This window comes from Solea solea, chromosome 13 (assembly GCF_958295425.1).
Source record: "Solea solea chromosome 13, fSolSol10.1, whole genome shotgun sequence".
NCBI classification, from domain to species: Eukaryota; Metazoa; Chordata; class Actinopteri; order Pleuronectiformes; family Soleidae; genus Solea; species Solea solea.
In genome coordinates, this window is record NC_081146.1 from 16,456,102 (window position 1) to 16,479,183 (window position 23,082).

Sequence of the window (23,082 nt, forward strand, 5' to 3'; positions counted from 1 at the left end):
CTGAGGAGAGGAACCAGCAGTTTGTCAGTTGACTGTCGTCGAAGTGCAGAGCATCTCCTCTCCTCTCCTCTCTCTCGTCACCACCACCACCGCGAGACTATCGGTGTCCTGAGGAATGAACAAACGCCCTACAATAAAGCTCGCAAACAGAGGGAGAAAGAGGCGACTGCAGTAACCATGCATTACCACTGTCCTTGATTCAATATTTCCCCACTGTACTCGCTGGGATGTCTGAGGACCCTTTATATTCAGAAAAACGTTACTATGACGTCAACTACACACAGTGTCCTTATTATTACCGCCCATTACACTTAAAAACAAAAACAACAACAAAAAAAAAACCACTAAGACAATTATATCTCCACCGTCCGCTGAAATTAGAATTTCACTCAGCTAATCTTCTGTGGCCCTATTTTTGTGATTTTTACAATTGCCTAACACAGCTTTAATTATAGCTTCTTAAACATAACAACAATGTGTCAACAAAAAAAAAAAACAACACAAGAACTGATTCTTCTAGGATCATTGGAGAGTGATTGGTGGAGACGAGAGGCTCAACAAGTAAATCCTGTGTGTTGGGTCCACCTTGCAGTTCCCGGATTTCTTAGGAATGGCATCTGTGTTGTCTTGCCCCCCCCCCCCTCCCCCCCACCTGCCCACCACACCCGAGTCTAGATCAGAGTCCACTAGAGGGTTTGTGGTTTTTATTGTGGCGTCGGTGGATGTTTGGCAGCCATCGCTCCTGGCTCCTCCTGGCTCAGTAGTAAGCTCCGTGTGTCCGGGTACTGGCTGTTGTCAAAAGGCATATGGTGGACGCTCTGGACGTGCGTCTTTAGGTTCCCTTTCTGAGAGGCTCGGTATGGGCAGAGCTGGCAGCAGAATGGCCTCTCCCCTGAGGAGCACACACACACACAGTTAACGTTTCAGGGAGAGGACACAGGCAACATTTAACAGCACATTTTTAGCGAGCTCGTGAAGTGACGCGGACAATAGAACGAGGAATCGACACAAACACAGACAAACAAATACCGAGTCACGTGGTGGAAGTGCGGAGAAACATTATGCAGGTCAAGAACGGCAATCACATCCCATTTTTTACACCTAATTACACGATAAAAGTGAACTCAGCCTCTCTGCGCTGACCCAGATGGACCAACTCTCCCTTTCTGTTTCCTGCCATCTGGAGAGAAGTGCCACACTTCCACTGTCTGAACAGTCCTACTTTTCTTCCCGTGCATTTCTCTCAATCATCCAAGCCAAGTGACCCCCCGCACACCACACACACACACACACACACACACAGAGCACTCTCTTTTCTAATTAGACTGACCTACAACGGCACAGACACCTCGGCAAAAAAATAAATAAAAATAATAATAATAATAATAAAGTAAGCAACAAGCACCTGAACAAAACAAATGAGATTGCCATTTAATTGCACCTAATTATCATTTTGATAAATGGAGGAATATCAAAGCAGGAAAACAAATGAGTCCCCATGCCCCCCCTCCCACCTTCCCACACCCCTCTCCCTAAAGAAGAAACAGGGAAATATAGCTGTTATCATACATCATCAGTAACACAACGAAAACGAGGGGAGGTGCAGGAAGAGAGAGATAAAAAAACAACAAAAAAGAAAGAAAGATATAATTAATCACACAAAAATCAAAAGGAAGAGAAGAAAAAAAAAAAAAAAAAACAGAGAAACAGCTGGAAAGATGAGCGAGGGTACGAGACGTGAGAGGGAAGCGAGAACCTCCGTGACACCATCCTGCGAGGAAACGTCGCTGACAGGACCGGTGCACTACATTATACTAAAGGTTATCGTCACCGTAAAGCAGCGTCAACACTACATCTAATTGGAACCCTCCGCCGCGCCTGCTCCCATCATTCATAGTGTGTGGTAAATCGGAGTCCATGTGGGGTGTGTGTGTGTGTGTGTGATTAATTAAGATGGAGGTGCAGCGTGTAGAACCCAGGTCTCTACGAATGTCATATCAGAGCAGATTTACTCCTCTTGTAGTTTGATTAAAACATATACTTTTGTCCAGTCTTATATACACATGATTCTCACCTTTAGGTTTGTTATAGATTATTGATTATCGATTAACAATCTAAAACACAACAATATTTAATACTTTAACACAAGACATGGAAAAGGAGAGAACCTAAAAAGTAAAGTAAGTAAGTGAAGTAAAGCTTTAGTTCCTTTGTCGTATCAATATTTTGTTGAGGATGTTACATTAAAGATGGAGCTCTTCTTTATCTGATTTTTTGATAACCCACTTGAAACTCAAAACAAACTTTGCTGATCACTTATTTTAACCCCTGTTCCGGTGCAATGCAGTAACAGCTTACAGGTGAACACTGGAATAAACAAATTATACATTTAAACAAGACATTTAACTGTATATTTCAGTGCAGTCCAGCTGATGTGCATCTCAAATGCACCAGAAAGTGAAAGCAGGAGGAACTGGATGATGTTTATTCCTCCCCAAAAAGCCTGTTTGTGAATATTTAACTGTTTGGACGTTTGTGTTTGTGGGAAATCTGTGTGATCAAAGTGAGCTGACTGTTAAGTTCCGTCCACAGACATTTAAAATGCTAATATTTTGGGTTTAGAGCTCCTTTTCGAGGTTTCTTTGCAGCATAGGCTGACTAGCTAAAAGGAACACCCTCTCTCCCAGAACTGCCCTGTGATTGGTGGTCAAAGTTGCTTGTGAATTGAACATTTGTTCTTCTTTATGTTCGAAATGAATAAACTAAACTAAAACTAGTCAAAGACAAAACAAACAGGACGGAAACAAATGTAAGATCAGTATCGGGTGAACATTTCAGTACAGCCTCAGACTTTACCCAATAAGGTTTTACACATTTTTAAGTGTCACAATGCTATTTCTCAATTTGGAAAAAACTATTACTTAATCCTTAATTACTTAAAACCTTTCTCGATGACACCTGGAATATGTGCACTGGATACACAGGCTGAGGATTTCAGGTGTGATCCAGCAACAGAGAACATTTCAGCTGTGAGACTGCCAGGTGTTTAATGTCAGGTGCAGAGGTGCCACATGTGACTGTTACACATGAAATAGTATAAAAAAAAACAACAATAACAAACAAAGAAAAAATAAAAGATGACAAGTGCAAGACTGACACAGACACGCACATGCGGAGGAGGCGAAGCAGTACGAATAGAAAGTAGAGACATGCAGAAGCCATATGGGGGCGCCCAGTGATTAGCCATTGTGCCACATACTTGTTTGGGAGCTTCAGAAGCGGTGGTGTGAGCGTCAGTACCTCTGTGGAGTCCGTTAAAATCAAACCCAACTGTGAGGGGAGAAGGAGGGGGAGGGAGGGGGGGGAGGAGGAGGAGGAGGAGGAGGAGGAGGGCATTTGGTTAAAAGCTCTACCAGATCCACACAAGCATAAATTGTTTTGTGTCCCCCCCCCAACCCCCCCCCGCCCCACCCTTGTCTTCCACCACCATCCACACATGGCAACATTTGCCACCAGCACCCTTGCTAATAGAGGGAAGCTGGCAGTGATGATGATGGCGATGATGGTGGGCGATGATGGCGATGGAACCTGGTGAAGGCAGGTCAGTGATTTAATATGACGCATGTTAATGGAGGCCTCGGGGTGGCTGGCCTTTCCTGCGTGCGCACGTCCATGCTGAAGACAACTGCCGGTGACAACATTAATTACAGCCTTGGCCAGTGTTTACAGAGCTGGTGCATTGGTGTGTGTGTGTGTGTGTGTGTGTGTTTACAGCAGAGCTGGGGGGGTAGCTGAACAGTGCATCACTTACCATTTGCCCTCTGTCACTTAGAATCACTGGCTGTGCCACATATCATTCACACTCTCTATAAAGAAGCTACTTAACTCACTGTCTACTGCGATCACTGCCAACTCGGCTGATGGACGTGAGGAGAGGAGAGGAGAGGAGAGGAGAGGAGAGGAGAGGAGAGGAGAGGAGAGGAGAGGAGAGGAGAGGAGAAAATGGAAAAATAAGGTAGATAGTATTGAAGATGGGATCAGATTAGAGGTAAAAATGGGGGAAGTGATACGGTGAGATACGTGAAAGAAAATAAGAGGGCAAAGGAAAGAAGAAATGGGAAGAAACAAACGTAAAGGCAGAGAAGGGAAAGGAAAGAAGTAAGAAATGAGAAGTAGCAGGGGTGAAGGATAAAGTGGAAGAAAGGGTAGGACGTCTAAATCAGGCTGTTTGGTGAATGGCATCCAGACGCATGCAAATGGATTCACGGCGCTGGCGTGGACAAATGCGGCTCTGCTTCATTAGAATGCACAATTCCATCTCTCTAATTGACATGTGATTAATAATGTATACAATTTGTCACAGGTCAGTATCCGGCGCAAGTCGTGTTTCAGTTTAAAAAATAGAGACAGCTGCCCAGCCCAGGGCGGTGAAGGACTCACAGACTGGCTGTCACACTCAGCTGAACAAAAAGATCCGTTTTGATTTATCTGGGAGAAAGCGCGAGCGCAGTCGATGTATGGAGAGTCGGACGATGAGTTATTGTCGAGGACGTGAATCCCCGCGCATTTATTCTCTATATCTCATGTGAGTGTTTCTGGGGTGGATAAATCGCTCCGCGTGTGTGATGATGTGTGTACACGTGTGGCGCAGGAATGACTGACTGTTGAAGGAGTGGCAAAAAAAAAAAGGGAACATCTTTTTAATACATGAATAACAAGTGGCTAATGAGGTCGATCCACAGGTTTGGGGGCTTCGCTTATGCACGGCGCAGTCACTGGCTCTCTGCTAATCCCATTTGTCAATGTTTGTCATGCACTTCCAGTGACGGATGGTCTTGCAGCTCGATCACTGCCTTGTTTTTTTTTTTTTTTCCTTCTTCAGAACTTCTTTTACAGTTCCCGCAGACGACTTTGATAACTCGCATTAAAGCGACGGGCTGTACGTCGGGGGGGGGGGGGGGGGGGTGAAAGCCATCACACTACACTTTGACAAAATGCAGCCGATACTTCCCACCCACTCCCATCGCTGTAGAGGATGAGGGAAGTTTTGGCTGCGCCCTCTCGATCATTTCTCTTGTCGTGACGTCTCTGGTCATTTTTCTTTACGACACTGTAAGGCCTAAAAACAACTTTATTTATCGATGCTATCGAGATGTGATGACCAAAGCCTAATGTTCTGCTCTAGAGCTGAAGTCATCACACACACAGTGACAGGCTGTGTTTGCAAAGCCATTTTCAACACACTGACACACGGTATTGGCAATAGTATTGATTTAGAAATCCCAAGGCTCGCCTAGTATCGGTTAAGCCTGTGTGTACACAGTGCATACACGCCTGTTGACGTCACTCCTGTATTTACCTGTATGAGATCGCATATGAGTGCGCAGGTGGCTGGGCTGACTGAAACTCTTCCCACACTCCTGGCAGACGTACTGGCCCTGTCGCATGAGGGACCTCAGCATTCCTGATCACACAAACACAAACAGAAAAGGAGAGAAACTTCCCGTTAAGAACAAAATAACTAAATCTACCAGCAAAAATCATTGCAATTTTCATGTGATTAGACGAGTTGAGGAATGTTTTAGAGCTCATTCTGTTTAATTGAGCAAATCAGCATATAAAGGAAGCCCAATAATTGAACATGGACCCGTAGGAGTCAAAAACACCGTTGGAGGAAAAGATTTTCTCTTGCTGCACCCATTTTTATCTCAGGGGAGGATGTTTCCAAACTTAGATTTTTCCGATTACATTTTTTTTTTTTGAAAAATGAGTTTATACTTTGAATTTAAATTTATGGATCACCACAAGCCGAACGGTTGCTGTAGTGGTTAGCGCTCTTGCCTTTGCAGCAAGAAGACCTCTGGCTTTTCTGCATGAAGTTTGCATGTTCTCCCCATGTGTGTGTGGGGGTTCTCACAGTCCAAAGACATGCAGATTAGGAGATTAGGTAAATTGAACCCAAATTGACCGTAGTCTCTATGTGGCCCTGGGATGGACAGGCGAACTGCTGTGATTGGCACAGGCCTCATGTGGAGGATAAAGCGGTACAAAATGGATGGATGGATCACAACAAAAACATTACCGTAAGAATTTAAAGATTTCAAAGGTGGACATTATTATTAGTTTATTCAATGTAACAGCAGTTTGTGTGTGTGTGGAGATTGAATGGAGACATAAAGGTCAGTGATGGTCAGGAAGCGAGTGGGTGTGCGCGAGGTGCAGAACCTGGCTGGAGTGGAGTGGTGAAGGTTGGTAGGATGGGAGTAGTGGACTTGCGCGAGCATCATTAGTATGTCTAATGTGTCATTATGAGCGGCTAGCTCCAGGGGCTGGACTGCAGCTGTCACACAGCATCATCTCAGAGGCTGACAGCCAGACACACACAGTGCACACACACTCTGCATAAATTACAGGCAATTAAAACGCCCCGGCTGTGATGTGCCTGCTCCGCTGCCCGTGTGTCACATGTCAGGTGTGTATGTGTGTGCGTGTGTACGTATTTCAAGAATTCTACTTATGTGTGTTTCCATCGGTTGTGGCTCACATATACTGTACACGCACACACACACACACACCCACAGTGATGCAGCAAAACGCATATGCACACGTCAATTTTACATTTTAATGGTTTAAGATGTCCAAAAAAGAGCAACTAGTTGAATTCTGTTGACATCAAAGCTCATAAATCCTGTCATGTGACGCGGCGAAATGTAAATTCAGGGTTGTTTTTTTCATTCATTCATTTTCGTCCTGGGTGGTGAAGAGGTTTAGTCATCGCTGATGAATATAACTTTGCAACTTCCTACCTGGACACATTCTCTGTGTCATTTCACTTAAGTTATTCTGAAAAGCCTCGGTGCATAAATCACGACTAAAGCTGTCACATAAATCTAAAACCTCCTTGATTTACCATTTCTTTTACACAATGAAAACACAACTCGCACGTCTATGTCCCAACACTTCACGCGGCCAATACAGACGGCGTCTTGCAGGTGACCAAAATTAAAAGGAAGAACTTTTTAAATATGCTTTAATACTACATGGAATTCACTATGAAGACCAGTTAAAAAGGGAAACTCGGGCAAAACCGGCCAATTTCCAAGCGACCGTACTTAATGAAAGTTCTGAAACTATAATGAGGCAGTAAAAGAAAAATGTCACAAAGAAATTAATTGTTAAGGGACATGAAGCCCAACTGTGTTTAGTAAAGCAGAAGGAATACATACTGAGCATCTATAAGAGGGGCCATTCTGCATAAAGAGACCTATTGTTGGGAATGTAATGACTCTAATTCAAGACATTTACATTTGTATCATTTCGATAACCGCTTTGTGAAGACCTTCAGGAGGAGCCACAGGAACAACAGCGGGCGGAAAGAGCATTTAAGGATAAAATAAGCAGCATTTCTGCATTACAGACTAATGACACATACAGTATTTTTGTTGAATAGTGTGATTACATTAGCCCTACAGTATAGCGCTCTTTAACGCTGTTTAAATCCACAGATATCAGTACTCCTATTCAACAAAACTAACCAGCTCTGCTATAACTTCTGCATCAAACCCATATGAAGCAACAGCGAGAGGAAGATGATATTCACTACAACTAGTTCGCAGGTTCTTTCTTTCATTTGCCACTAATAGATCATGACTACTCATTGCCCTTTGCAGTGTGTTCTGCTGCCGCCGTTCTCCCCGTAACAACTCCCATGATCCCACGCTGCTTCCTGACATCGTCATTCTAGGTCATTTGTTTTTTAAGTTTGATTGAAATCTTTGGTTGCAGAAATGACATCCTGTAAATCCAAAATCTCTCACACATCTCTATGCATGCTTCTGTAACCTCTCTTACTGACACCCCACCAGACACATCAGCACCGTAACCATCAAGGCCAGCACACACACCTGGACAGTGTCCTACCCACGAGTTGTGTGTATTTTTGTGCGTACATGTGGAGAGTGGTGAGTGTTGGGGGGGACATGGTACGACAAGGAGGACAGGGAGGAGGAGGAGGAGGTGACAGAGAGTGTCTCTGGCAGCCCGACTGCTGGCCTCTGGATACTCTACTTCTACGCTTGGCCGCCAGCCCTTCTCACTGATGCACTAATGAAAGACAAGACAAAGCTGGACAGCAAACACAAGCAGACACACACTCATGCACTGGTAAAAAAAAAAAAATTACAGAGAGAGAGAAGAGGCAGAGGGGAAAGACTCAGTTGCTCAAAAAAAGGTCACTTTATAAAATGTGACTCAAAGGGCTAAGGCAGATCTTGACGATATGTGCCTGGACGGGTGACAACAATGTCATGCGGCTGCTCTGGGGCTGTTGTGTTTGACCCCTGGCTTTGTACAACCCCACTTGACCTTAGAGACACAACTGAAAATGGGCAAATATTACGAATGTTTGGTAATGACTATCTGCAAAGCAGCTGGTGGGGTAATTATTCTGTCTCATCGCGCTCTCTCTGCCTCTCATTCCCCCTCTCCCCCTGTGTTTGCCCCGCTCCTTTCACATCTGGGCGAGTCTCTCGTCAGGCAGAGCTGTGACCTAAACAGACTGCGACAGCTTTCTGGGAGAATGGAGCTGGAGACGAGGCATGCCTTGCAGACCTGAGAGTAGGAAAGGTTCTCTCACGTCTATCACGTGAAAAACACACACACACACACACACACACACACACACACACCACATCTAGAAACCTGAGCACATACGGACACACGTGTACAGACACACATGCTTCCGTAGCTTTAGTCTTTTATTGTACCAAGTAAACCTGTGTGGAGCAGTACACGTGTGTGTCACTCACTCGCTGCCGGATGATGAGTTAATGTGGTAGAGAGTGCAAGAGTGGATAAATACTTAAACCTGTTTGACTGTGGCTCATGCTGTATATTAAGTGTGGATCTATGAGGCTCAAAGCAGTTCAAAGACGAGATGCTCAGTCACAGGAAGACCTTTCTATGCCACATTTAATGGCTATATATGCTACGTTAATTGGCGAAAAAACTAGTAAAACGAAACAAAAAATGACTTCCTACCAGTGGGATCCAACATGGCGTTGGCGGCACCCCAGCGGTGGTAGAGGGCGGCCAGCTCATGGGGGCTGTAGTTTTTGAGGAAGTTGAGGATGTCATTTGGCATCTCCGGTGTCTCCGCGATTGGCTCCTGCTTTAAATCTCCACAAGCCTCAGAAGGCAAAGAAGACGACGTCGTAGAAGAAGAAGAAGAAGAGGGACTCTGCAGGGTTCCTCTGTGCCCCTGGGAGCCTCCGTAGTTATGTCCTGCTGTGGAGCTGTGGGTGATGGTGCTGGGCCTCGCTATGTTAGCTCGGCCCTGGCTATGAGCGTTAGGAAGCGGTTGATGAGGGGAGCTTCTGGCACGACTGTACTCTGCCAAGCCGTGTTTGCTGGACAGCATGAAGCCGAGGCCCTCTTGAGGTATCACATAGCGGTCAGCCATCCTGGAACCTGTTGCAGTGCTGGGGCTTGGGGCTGGGGAGTGTGAAGGGGCACCGCTGCTCTTTTCTAAGGCGCTGAAGGATGAAAGTGATCCTCCCCGGGGGTAGGTATCCACTTTGGGCCTGGAGCGTGAGGGATAAGTCTGGTCCTCTGTGTGCCTGACGGTGCTGCTGCTGCTGCTGCTGCCTGGCCGTACAGGAACTCTCCCAGCTTGGGTGCCTGAGGAGGATGAGGAACCCCTAGAGAGCAAGGAGGAGGGGGTAGAGGAGGAGGAGGAGGATGATGACGATGATGAGGATGGCATGGCTGCTTGACTGGCTGGCTTGCTCTTCTTTAGCACCTCACTGGAGTTTGTTGGGGAAAGGGTTCGTTGGGTGCGCATGAGTGGGGGCAGTGGTGGACACTCTTTTCCCCCCAGGACTGGTGGGGGACCAGTTCGTCTCCTGAAGGATAACGAGCTGTCTCTATAGCTCTTTGAGTTGTTCTTAAAGGCCCATTTAGGAGCCAGGTTGGAGCTGCTGCTGTTGATGCGGTGAGCCACAGTCTGGTGCATCCAGAGTACCTCAGGGTAGTGGGTGGAGTGGGAGCAAAAGGAGCACTTGTGGCTGGGGAGGCTCTTCCTGTCCAAAGTTAAGGAGGCTATACCTCTGGTGCCATCGGCCCTGACACAAAGATTCACAGGAGTCATGCTGGGGTCGAATGGGGATGACTGAGCTGAGTGGTGAGCGGATGCAGAATTTTTCAGCCCTTTGAGAAGAGCTTTCTTCAGCTTGGGGTAGCCACTGGGGGTGCCTCTGTCCGAGCTGGAGCTGGGGCTGGGAATTGGACTGGGCCGATCTTCAGGAGCAGGCGGGTGTTGGACACGAACATGAGTCAGAAAGGCCTGTGACTCCGAGGTAACAAAGTTACACAGGCTGCAGATGTAAGGCTTCTCATCTGTAAGAAAGAGATATGATAACAGAAAGGTCAGTATTTTGCAAAAGGAGCTGTACAGAATACATCTTTCTCTACCACCAGTGGAACGTCAGTGCTCATTAACTCAGTGCATATTTTTTCCAACCTCGTGTAATTATGGTGAGTCACCACCAGGCCGCAGTATTGTCCACTTTTCCCATACTATCTTTTTTCATTTTACATCTAAACCAAACCTTATGTGTCACACTAGAATTAAAAAAATCTACTAGTACCAGAGAAAAATCTAATAAAAGTACACAATTTTAAAGACAAGATTCTCAAGATTGTGTTGATTTATTGCTGCGGTAATAAGGGATGTGTAGAATTGATACTACAAATTTAAGATAAATAAATATGTGAGTTGAAGAAGCGTTTTTGACATTATAAGAAATAAAATATTAAGATGTACTTAATGTACAAGAATTGCAGTTGATTACAGATTTATTTACTCCTCGAAATATTGATTCCAGCCATGTACATCTATGGATTCTCCACAGGGGGGCGCATTTGACCCACTTGTCACTGGAAAAGTTTCACCTCCCACAATATCCAAAACTGCAGGAATAATAACCAGATAAATCCTAGTTGTTGGGTTCAGTGGCTGTTAAAATGACTTCCAATTAAAGTGATATTAAATAAGAAATCTTTAAAATGAAGGTGTTGAACATGAAACCATTATATCAGCTCCTGAACGTGTAAACTTATACAATTTACACATAAAAAAATACTGTACTTTGTTCGCCATCAAACCAATACATCGGATACTATAAGTAGGGTATTATTGTGCTCTCTACTACCTCACCCAGTTTTTACAACAACACCAGTAATCTGCCATCTGTTTTTCATTTGGCTTCCTGTTGGCAACACTGGCCAACACTCACAGCTCAAGCTCTGCCAAGATGAAGTGCCAGGACTGGGCAGTTTAGCAGGCAGGGTGGTAAGACTGCTGTGTTCTGTTTATAAGGCCCATACTGTTCTTGTAATAATCAATCAACCACTCAGAGTCGCAGTAATTAAAGTGCAGGATGAAATAACTCTCACAAATTCACACATGCAAACACGTATAACGCACTAAACCCAAACCCTGTCCAGGAGTAGTGTGGATGATTTTGCCAAAGTACAGACACTCTTGTCATAGCAGTGATGTATCACTTGGATAAAAAAAACAAAACATGTGTCACTGCGGTGTGGGGCTGTATATTGTACATACGCCAATGTTTGCACAATGGCAGTGATGAAAGTCTCTGTTTACAACAAAGGAAATGAGAATAATGTCTCTATTGTTTGATCATTATTACTGGTTACTCGAAAAGCATAGGCCTGTTTGCAGAGCACACACCGCTGCCTCTCATTTGTATTCCCAAAATGAAGCTAAATGGCAATAAGGAAGTATTTGGGACCAGAGTGTCCTCTGAGCATGTCTTTCTGCACCACTTGCATCCCTACTCCATCGAAAGGTGACTATAAATAACCAGTCCTTCAGACAACAGGCAGCCTGGCTGGCTCAATGGTAAGAAGAGTGGATGAGTGACAGTGGAAGTGTCACAAAAGGTAACCTTAGAGATTAGGGGAAGAGTCAAAAAGGACGGGGAGGAACGGCACAGAGAAAGAAGACGAGACCAATTCGACAGGGGTTTGGTTAGAATGCTCTATTGGGTGTGTGCTAAATTCTCACATCTTACATAAAGTGGCCTTTTCACTGACATTTTTCTATTTCACATGAGTACGATATCCAACAAACATTTGTGCATTTGTGTTCAGTTGGGCTACAGAGGATGCAATTACTGCACACAGACAGCAGGGTGTCTAGAGATAAATACATTGACTCATAAGAGACGCTAACCACACCTAGGACTGGCATGTTTCTATTGAAGTCAAATAATTGCATGTAGTGCAATAAACAACACCGGTGAAGAGTAAAGGGAAACATACAGACAGATTTCCATGGCAAAGGCAGAAAAAAAAAAAAAAGATGGGGGGGAGGGGGTGAGGGGAGTTTCCTGAGACAGGAAGACCTGAAATAGCACACACTGCTCGATCAGGCCTGATGAAATGTTGCTGCTATTTTTGAACGTCTGCACTAACAGGGAGGAGAGGAAACAATCACTACAATTCTTTGCAATCTTGTCCCTTAACCTGTATGAATGTTTAAGGTCTGTTTGATAGTTGAAAGACAAAAGCCAGACATGCTGCATACACAGGAATCCTCCCTTTATCATATTTCAAATATGATTAGCGAGTGTTTGGGCCTTGCATGGGAAGGTTTGCTTTTCTCCTTTAGTTTTTTTGTTTTTTTCTGCAGTATTTATTGATTGTGGAGGTGGAAAAAATGACAGGCATTCCAAAAATGCCCTGTGCTCTGCCTCTGCCTCTGCTGACATACCACTGACAGGCACAAAGTTTCACCTCGCTGATACCGCGGTGACTCTGTGAAACGGGATCATTGCACTGTTGTCGACAGAATTTCCAGTGACGGTTGAGGTTGACCATAGTTGATGGGATTGGTGAGCAACAGTATCACTATAAACGAGCTGAAGTAAGATGTCATTTCTATATTCTGCCACATGGTAGCTCCCATCCCCACTCCACAGAGACGGGTGAGCTGAGGAGCTGCACCTACACAATGCACATTTCATCAACAGATGTTTACTACAGAGTGACAGAGCCAGAGGCCTGAGTGGGAGGCTTGAAAAGGGCTGGCCATTTCTGCCACTAAGAATCTCTACTTGTGCTTACAGTATTCATTTCCATAGAAGGCAGTTATATGTTCTGATTGTGGTAGGCTGCTGTGTTAAATTAGTGTTTGGAAGATGGATCCAGTCAAATGGAGGCAGGAGTGAGTCAAAAAAAGCAGTTATTAGTGCTGTGACATTTAATTTAATGTGTCACAGTGTGTGACTGAATATCACCAGATATGATCATGAGATATCATACGATTCCCAAAAGCAATACTCAACCCATAACCATTTACCAGCCTTACGTTTAGTTCTCTAACTGCTTTTCTTTCTTTTATTATAGATGACGTTTTTAAAGATCCAGATGGAAAAATCAGTAATAAACATAAATAGACAGATGTTGCTGACTAACCTGAAAGCTCTCCAGAGTCTGCGGTTCCCATCTCTGAGGCCTGATCTCCGAGTGTGGAGGCTGGTGGAGAGTCTCCGTACCCCGGGGTGCAGGGACGGCCGGGGGAGACTGACTCTGGCTCACTTGTGGAGCCCCATCGGTCGTCCCTGCCACTTCTGTCCTTGTCTCCCACAGATGCCCTGCCTCCGTCCTTTCTGTGGACTCGCTGGTGGACCATCATCTGGTGACGACTGCGGAACACCTTCCCACACTCAAAGCACTCGTTGGACTTGGAGGAAGACTGTGACTGGGATGGCCGCCGCCGGTCTTGGCGAGATGACGGCCGATACTCTGAGTCGCTGAGGTTCTCTGGTGTTCGGTCCCCTGAAGAGGCATGGCTTCCCTGCCCAGAGCTGCTGCGTCTGCCTGAGCCACGTTTCTCCTGACCTTGCAGGACGTAGCGACTGCTCTCCTTCTCAAAAACCACAGCGGCTCCAGCGAAGGCCTCTTCTCCCATACTTCCTCCCCCATATGATGCCTTGTAACTAGGCTCCACTGGCTCCAGAACCCTTCCCTTGGTGGCTAAATGCCATGCCTGGTAGCTACAAATTGGATCTAGCTCTGGGATTCTTCGACCCAGAATCTTCTCACATTCCTTTTCTTCATGCAGGGCCTTTTCCTCCACAGGCTGAAGATGTAAATAGTCCAGAAAGCGTTTCTTAGCAGCAGGTGAGTCCTCATCATTACTGGGTATGCATGGACTCTGAGACTTCTTGCCGTAGCTGAGATTATGAACCCTTTCGTGGACTTTCAGGCTTTCTTTGCTGTGAAACAGGTTCCCACATTTAGCGCAAATGTGATAGATCGATGGAACAGAGCTCGTAACAACATCAGGATCCTGGGCTACATCATTGATGGTGGCTGGATGTTCAGCTAAATCCGATTTTGACCGTGACCTCGATTTGGTGTTGTGTGTTTTCATGTGAGATTTAAGAAACCAAGCTTCGCGGAACCGTCGTCCACAAATGCGACAGCAGTGGTCCAGGATCCCTGCGTGTTTCTTCATGTGCGACTTCAGAAACCAGGCTTGGCTGAAGACTTGGCCACAGGTCTCACATGGGAAGGACCCATCACCCTGTTGTTGGGTGGCATCAGGTTCAGTCACAGCCTCTTCCTTAACAGGTGCCTCATCCTCAGCGTCTGCTGTGATGTGGACCTTTTCAATGTGGCTGAGTAGCTGGTCTTCTCGCTGGGCCTCGTAGCCACAAAGACGGCAACAGTAAGGCCGCTGGTCTGTTAGGGACTTGACTCTCTTCATGCTCCTTGCAGGTACTTTCCTGCGACTCTCCTCACCACTATCCCCATTGATCATCCGGTTACAAGCAGAACTGCTTTTAGTTGGACTCGTACCTCCATCGAGACCCTCTGAAACACTCATCTCCTCCTCCTCAGCTCCACCCTCTTCATCGTCATTCGTGTGATGGCTCGAAAGCGTGCCCAGTTTATGGCTGCGAATGTGGACTTTGAGGTTTCCCTTCTGAGAGGCTCTGTGGTCACAGTAAGGGCATTTATAAGGGCGTACACCCGTGTGTCGTCTCATATGCTGCGACAAAGAGCTGAGGAACGGGAAGCTGCGTCCACACACGTTGCAGTCGAAGGTCCCGGGGATTTTATCATCCTCACCCTCGGTCACGTTGCCAAGGTTAGCCTGGTCTCCCACCGCCTTTTCCTTCTGACCTAAAGTCTGCGTCTCCATCACCTCCACACTGTCTCTAGGATTCATGATGCAAACAAATCTCCCTGATCAATCTGGCCTTTCACAAGCTCAGTAAAGTTGAAACTGCTGCTATCTGCAGTTGCACATCTAGAGGTGTCTGATGTGCCTTTGTTAATTACTTAAAATGCTATCTGCCCTCCGTCATCCAGGAATCCAGCTGCTAACACAGCAGCTCATTTACTACCCTCTGGTTATTGGGTGCCACACCATCTATCCATCTTCATCTGGCGATGTCATGGAATCAAAGCTGAAACTCAGTGTGCTTTAACATTTGCTTGGATTCCCCTTATTTTGTAAAATCTTCTTTGGGGCTAATTAAGAGTATTTAAAATGAAATTTTTTTTCTCAGCGTAAAGTGAAAGCTTCCGCTGAATTTCAGGTCATCATTATGTCAGTGGCACAGAGGACTGAGGGGTTTTTCCTGTCAGTTATTGGTGTCTATTATTCGTTTCACTGGCTCCTCCGTTTTCATGTGTATCAGCAGCTTTCAGGTCATGTAGCAGTAAGCTCTCTATTGCACAGGCAGCATGTATATCATCCACCTAAAAGTGAAAAGGAGAGACACAGGGAGAGAGAGAGAGAGAGAGATGGTGGGAGAGATTGGGAAGGAATGTGAGGGAAAAAAGAGACAAAGAAACATATTAGTGACGCCATAGATTCACTTTATACAAAGATCTGTGTCCCATATGCAAAGTCGTTTGTTGTATCAACAGTATTCACATATCTCTCGCCCCAAATCATTCGCTTATTTATAGTTTAAATGCACTATGTATCTGAGGCTTGCACCGCACACCACGTGTACGTGAGTGTGTGCACGAGTTGAAGCAGGGCTCCGGGGGTTCTGATACCACGATGGCTGAGTCAACACTTTACACAATCAGAGTGGTAGTGGGGCGGGGTCACGTTCACATCAGCAAGATCAGCAGTGCCACCGTACTCCCTCCCTCCCTCCCTCCCTGCCTCCCACACTCCCTCCCCTCCCCCCATACTGGCCTCACACACTCGCCTCAACTGACAATATCACATGACAGGGATCTTAAGTACACAACAGGAAGTGGCTCTTCAGACAGTTTGCTTTGTTTTATTTCTCAAAGCGAGAGGTGAATGGGGTTTGGAGGGAGTCGAGCAGACAGAGACGAGGTGATGGGAGGAGACAAAGACTTCAGCAACATAGTGTCAACTGTATATGAGTGGGAGATTCACATACTGTAATGGCATGTTTCCCAAAACATGTTCAGTTGTCAGTGACATCAAGCTTCTGCTATATTTCTGTATCATGACTAATTGTTCTGCGTTGCTGTAAAACCCCCTTTTTCCCCCCACTAAGAAACAATGACGTTAATAATATCCCTCTTCTTTGTTTCTTTTGGCTAACTTGTCTTTTATGGAAAGTATAATATTAGAAGCGGCGTTCCTAAATTCCTTTCAGATTCAGATCAAAACTTTGAATCGTGAGAGGAAATTTCCAGTGGGAAGCTGGCGTATTAATGTCAGCAGATGTTAGAGCCGGAAAGTGTGAACTATATGAAAATGTGAGTGACAGCATTATTACAGGCTATTATACGAAGTGCCAGAGCCCATAGGCTGAGTTACTGCCAGGCTCTAATTATAAGTGGATAATTGATCATAATCATAAGAGGATAAAGTGGTAGAGGAGGGAAGTTAGCACAAGAACAATCATATGTCTTGAAAATGACTACCCTGCGCCACAGCCACCTATCTATCCCGAGTGATTTACACCATTGAATTCAGCACAACTGCCGTGGTTCACTCGACTTCTTTCCTGGAGCACTTATTAAGCAAAGGCTTCCAGTGCACACAAGCACCATTCTGGCCCAAAGTGCAGCTGTGTGTGACACGACTTTGAAACAAACTGTATTATCAGATCCAGACTTCTTCTTCTTCTTCTTCTTCTTAGAGAAGCTTGCATTTAAAAATCCTTAACCTTTTCCCTCAAAGCCGTGCTCACAGCCAGTCGCTGTACGACACCGGATGGACTAGAACTTAAAAGATCCCCTAACTTTTCCTCTTATGCAAGGCTTGGGGAACTCCAGCCTACATATATAGTCTATGACAGTTAAGACGAAAATAAAAAAATAAAAACTTGTCATTGTCCTTCACGGTCATGCCTTCCAACTGTCAGGTCCAGGTGAACGAGGAATGTCATGCTTTCGAAGAGGAACGCAGAAAATGTTTATAGACTGCGTCGTCGTGCCTGATAATATGTTCACTCTGACAAACAAGGTCAATCTCAAGCCTCATTACAGCGAGAAAACATGTTAAACTGGACGAGCAACATAGAATAAATGTGCTTGGATACTCCTAACACTCCTCTGTGAAGTTTTCCCCATGTTGATAAAAAACAAGATGGTGAAGATAACACTGCAAAAAAAAAGCGTAGTTTTTCTCTCTCCGCCTACAATTGCCAAATTAGCCTTTTTTTGCAAAGGGTGAGTGCATGAATGGCTGTTTTTGTGAGCCGTGGTAGCTCATATTACTACAGGTAGGAGTTCTTTGAGCTGTAAAAGGCATCATCATCATTACTTATATGTCACATTAGAGGTTTTTCCCAAGAGGCAGATCCAGCCCCTTAGAACACATGTGTTGTATTAAGTGAAATAAAACTATTGAATGCACTACAATATGGTACACACATTATTGTCCCACTCAGGATGAGTTGCAAATATTTTTCTTTTTTGGGGGGGGAGGGGGAGGTTTGGGATTTGAGGCGTTACAGCAGTAAGCCTGTCACCCACCAGAAATGTAATGAGATTAGCCACAAGGAGGGAAACAATGCAGGCTCCTCACCAGGGCAAAGTGGGAAAAAAAGGAAAAAAGACAAATTGGTTTAAGGAGGGAGAAACTGTCCAGAAGTGACGGACAAGATTACCAATCATCTAAATCATCAAAATAAATGAAGCGCCATCAAAGCTCTATTAAAGGCCAACATGGTACAATTAATGAATATAGAATATTCCTGAAGCTAGCAGGGACATTCCAGTTTTTTTTAAGCCTTGACTACCATTGACATCCTCCAGCTCATTAGCCACACACACACACACACACACACACACACAAGGAATAATAAAACTGGAGATGGTGGGTGGCTGAAATTGGAATTGACAGGCGCTTTTGTTTCTTAGTTCAGTGTATGTGCAGTACTGTGCAGACCACATTAGGTCTGCTGTATTTGCAATGCTATAATGACCATACGGTGTAATTATTTCTCAATCCCATTGGAACACATCCATAAAACACAGGAAGCATGTATGCAGTGTGACCTTCCCTTACACTTAACATCAGCACGACCCCGGCTCTGTTAAAACTGGAGTGGGAAATATCTGCAGTGAATAAGGTCTGTTACGGCAGCTAATAAGATCACTTCATTCCAATACAAATACCAATGATCACATAAACATAAACCTTTTTTTAGGAATGTTCTGATATCAGACTTGCCACTTAATGGACAGCTGCCCCTCCATGAGTCACTGGGAGTAAGTGGCAGGCCAACCCTCAGCTGATAATGACTGAGATGCCAGACAGTGGGAGAACTATGCTTCCCCCCCCCTTTTCCTTGAATGCTCAACCTCTGCTGTTCTGCTAACTCTGAACCCCAGCAGCTGAGGTCCGGCAGAAGAGGAAATCCGCTCTTATTTTCCCATCCATGCACAACCTTTGCAGAGCTCCGTAGCTATTTCTGTGTGCTATGGACTTCTGAGGTCCACATCTGGAGAGAATCTTAAAACAAACAGTGTCGAGCTGAAGGCCCGTTCACAGATGTTCTCTCTCTTTTTTTTTTTTTTTTTTTTTTTAATCTGTTTTGTGTTTGTTTTCACACTTTGGTGCTGGTTATGTAGTAGCAACACATCACATATAACATATCACTGTGTATACTTTAGAAATCTCTCCCAAACAGCAGCCTAACAAGTTTGGAGATGACACTCAAGGGTCTTCGTTGCAGTCTGCTCAACTGCGCCCTCTAGGGACAATGGAGTCATGATTCAACACGAATCTGGTGTAAGAATATGAAACAATTATGTTTGGATTTGGTTACAAAATAGAGCTATTGCAGTCTACTGTTGCCATTTAACAGAAAATCGTATAAATGGTGAGCAGGAGAAACTGCCACGATGCCCCTTTTATCATAGCAATCCTCTCAGAGGCAGCCATGACACAAAACTGCTGCACCCGAGGGCGCACAGATTGGTTTTCATAACACACTGACTCACTCACAGACTGTCACCTTATAGCTGATAATAACTGTGGGTCATTCTCGTGCGGGACATCCTTCAGCCCTGGTGGGATCTGTATCCCTCCCACACAGCAGCACGGAGACAAGCATGTGAGGTTAAGAAGGAAAAATACACAGTGGGGAAAAATAAAGAGTGGACCTTCTGTCTAAATACACACACACACACACACACACACATGCAGGGGAACTGAGGAATCATGAAGCAAAACAGAAGGGGCTTTTAATGTCGTACACACACATCTTTTCAAAGTCTCCATGAGCACACAGTGGGCTTTTAGCACTGTTTTATACAGGCGGCATTGAAAGCTTAACAGCCCATACAGAGAGCTGTGTATACACACACACACACACGCACACACACACACACACAGCTTCATGGAGCATTTTACACAGCACAAAAAACCTTGCTATCCTCTGTACAGTTGCTGATAAAGTGGAGACATTCAGTGCTCAGAGTGCGACAGAGGGAATGGTATGGAGTCTTAAACACACACACACACACACACACACACACACACACACACAGTGCAGAGCCAGTGTATTCTCAGACCAATCAATAATCCATTATGAACAAACTGCTCGTCACCTCTTCACCCTGCTCTAAACTGGCATATAAAAATGCCACAACGTAGAGAGACAGAGGCTGGATAGTACACACACACACACACACACACACACATACACATGACGTCCAATGTGGGACACTTTAAGGGTGACACATTTGTCAGATGTTCTTGCAAACTTTGTGGTTGAAAGACGATGTTTCTACGCGTCGATTCACCCCCATGCCACATGACATCGATTCTGTCGCATAAATGCGAGACCACAAACGGACCTATCCGACATGTACAGTACGTGCGCTCGTGTAACTCAACGATATCCTGCTGTATACACTATTCTACATTGTTAGTGCTTCACTGTCACAGCGTACGCCTGCGTTACAAGATTAACTTTGAATACTTGAAATACCTGCAGAGGACCACATCTGGCAATGTAAGCACATGTGTATCCAAGCTCAGGGAACGACAACCCTTTCTTTAGAGACAAAATGCAGATGGTTGTGGTGCCGCTGTGAGTCAAAGTGAGTTTTTGATCACGCTGCTGGCTCGGATTGTGTTGGCGTATGTGGCCATGACTCTTGACCAGAGCTGGGCTTGTTTTTCCATTTTGTTTTGACTCAGTTTTGGTTCTAATGCTGCTCAGGTATGACCTGCTTTGGCAAAAATGTTGCTGCTTTTTTGAGCGTATGTGGTAAAGACCTCTTACCATACACCCACATGACTGCATCTGTTTATATGGCGTCCAAATGCAGGTCATAATGTTCAACAGGTTGGCTCCACTTTGACAGAAATGACACTTTGTCTCTACTTTTGCTCTCATTTGACTTTAAGTCTAGCCTTAGGCTTCATTTACAACCAATTTAACGTTTGTTTTTTTAATTGCTAACAAGCACTGGTCAAAACCGAAGCCTCAGTGTCAAAACCTTTCACCAAAGTCAACAAAACAGAGGCCTGTGTGGAGAAAACTGTGAATAACTGTTCACTTTGCTGTGACACAAAATGCATCCAGTGACCACAGTTGCCAAAATTCATGAACTCTTTCTCAGTCTCAGACTCCGCCGCCTGCAAAACACCACACTCCAGCGACACATTTTTTCTAAATCCGAAAACACTTAAAAAAAAACAACAGCTGCGGCCTCGACAGATGCATCGACATCTATAGAAAAATAAATAAAAAAATAAACAAGTCCACAGTAGAAAACCTATAGTGGCTTATCTGAAAACTTAAAAGATTAAGATGTCTTTTATGTAACGCTCTCTGTTGTTAGTATTTTTTTTTTGTTCCGTGTGCTCAGAGTGGCAATGCTTGCTTCCAGGGTGAGACTTGTTGCCGGTGTCGTGGATGAATGAGCTTATTCTGAGACATGTATGATGTAGATAATTATAAGATAAAACTGCTTCAGTATTGACCCGACGCTTGTAAGCAGTTGAAAAAAACTCTAAGTCTAGTTTGTGCTGTTTATAGTTATGTTATATTTTCCCCGTGGTCAGGGTCTGTCCCTGGTCTGTCAGAGCAGGTCATGCTCATAAGCAGAAAGAGCAGTGGGGGGCTTTCTGGCATTGTTGGGGTCTCCAATTCCCATCCTATCCCTAGTTCCATCCATGCCCCCCCCCCCCCCCCCACCCCTTAAACCCAGTCAGAACAAAAGAGGGGGTCCACACTGTCTATCCCTTCACTCAAACCCCCCCACCCCCCCTCCCTCTGATAAATAGACTGAGAGGGGATCCTGCCTACTCCATTTGCGTGAGAAGAGCCTTTGGACAGAAAGGAGTCCACTGGGTCCGTGTGTGTATGTATGTGTAGGAGGTGGCAGGTGTTCGGGTCAGTATTGTCATGTTACATTTCGGTGACCGGTCCATGCTAGAGGGATTACTGGATGGTTCCAGAGATGAAGGACATAGTTCTCTGTTGCCCTGTAAAGCTCAAAACAAAGTCCTCTTCACACAGATGTTTTTCAATATTGGGATTGCTATTTCACTATTATTATCATTATTATTATCCCCTCTGGTCTTTAACAAAAAGAGTTGGTACTAAATTATTATATATATATATCTTCTTTATTCCAATTTCACAAGAGCATTAATAGAGACCTATATCTTTTTTTTTCCCTATTGTTTTTCTTATTAGCAGCTCTTAACTGATTTAACAAAGATTGATACCTGCTGCTTTTTTTCCCCACTTGAAGTAGTAGCTGGCTGCTCTCACGGGCCCAGCCATCTTCCACTTCCTCTGGGACTTGTGTGTGTGTGTGTGTGTGTGTGTGTGTGTGTGTGTGTGTGCTTCTATTCAAACCTCTTCTGGCATAAATCCAAATAAGTTAGGACCTCATTTCTGACGAATTAGTTAAATTTAGGGCTTAGATTTGAAATGAGGTGAGGTTAAAGGTAGGGCTAGGCATAGTGTGGCTATGTCAGTGTGTCTGCGTGTGTGTGTGTGTGTGTGTGTCCATTTGTTCCTCCCCCCTCTGAAATTTCTCACAGTGCTCGTTAACCCCTGGGTGCTCCTACACATAGAACCCCCTCCACCTCCTCCTGAATCACAGCAGCATTCGTCCTCTGCACACACACACACACACACACACATTCATATGCACATTTACACATAGATCTACTTAGTTAAGGGTTCCAAAATGAGATATTCACAATACATATACAGCATTTTGTACAGGACTGTATAGGACTTAAAATCATTAATACCCTCACACTTAAACCCAACTTCAACCTTGGCCTGGACCTTAATCTGATCATAAATCTAAATCCAAATCTTAATCCTGAACTGCTGGAGTAGATGTAAGGATGATCAAAATGTGCTTACATAACAAGGTCTTGCTCATTTTCCTTGGACGTGACATTCAAGGACGCTCATGTGTCAGTACATGATGAAAGATTGCATTGTTTTCTGTCCAGATCTATGCAAGTAACTGCAAATCCACCATTTTTTTTTTTCTATGGCACCTTCTGCTTTTGATGCTCAATCAGCAGAGGCGAGACTGCTGCTACCTGTTGATCAAAAG

The 23,082-nt window shown here is 44.8% G+C and overlaps 1 protein-coding gene across 6 annotated transcripts in view; it reads right to left on the bottom strand.

Moving 5' to 3' along the window:
- Positions 1-665: 665 nt before the first annotated feature.
- Positions 666-23,082, bottom strand: part of LOC131471697 (zinc finger protein 516-like) — a 39,956-nt gene continuing 17,539 nt past the window's right edge. For 5 of the 6 annotated variants that reach the window (XM_058648393.1, XM_058648394.1, XM_058648395.1 and 2 more), the window contains exons 2-5: positions 13,501-15,798; positions 9,040-10,395; positions 5,360-5,464; positions 666-892 (exon numbers count right to left, since the gene is read on the bottom strand). In XM_058648393.1, the coding sequence (XP_058504376.1) occupies positions 705-892; positions 5,360-5,464; positions 9,040-10,395; positions 13,501-15,262 (3,411 nt within the window). In that variant the 5' untranslated portion in view covers positions 15,263-15,798 and the 3' untranslated portion in view covers positions 666-704. Of the gene's footprint in view, positions 893-3,259; positions 3,331-5,359; positions 5,465-9,039; positions 10,396-13,500; positions 15,799-23,082 lie in introns of all 6 variants that reach the window. The other variant, XM_058648399.1, reaches the window with a different exon arrangement.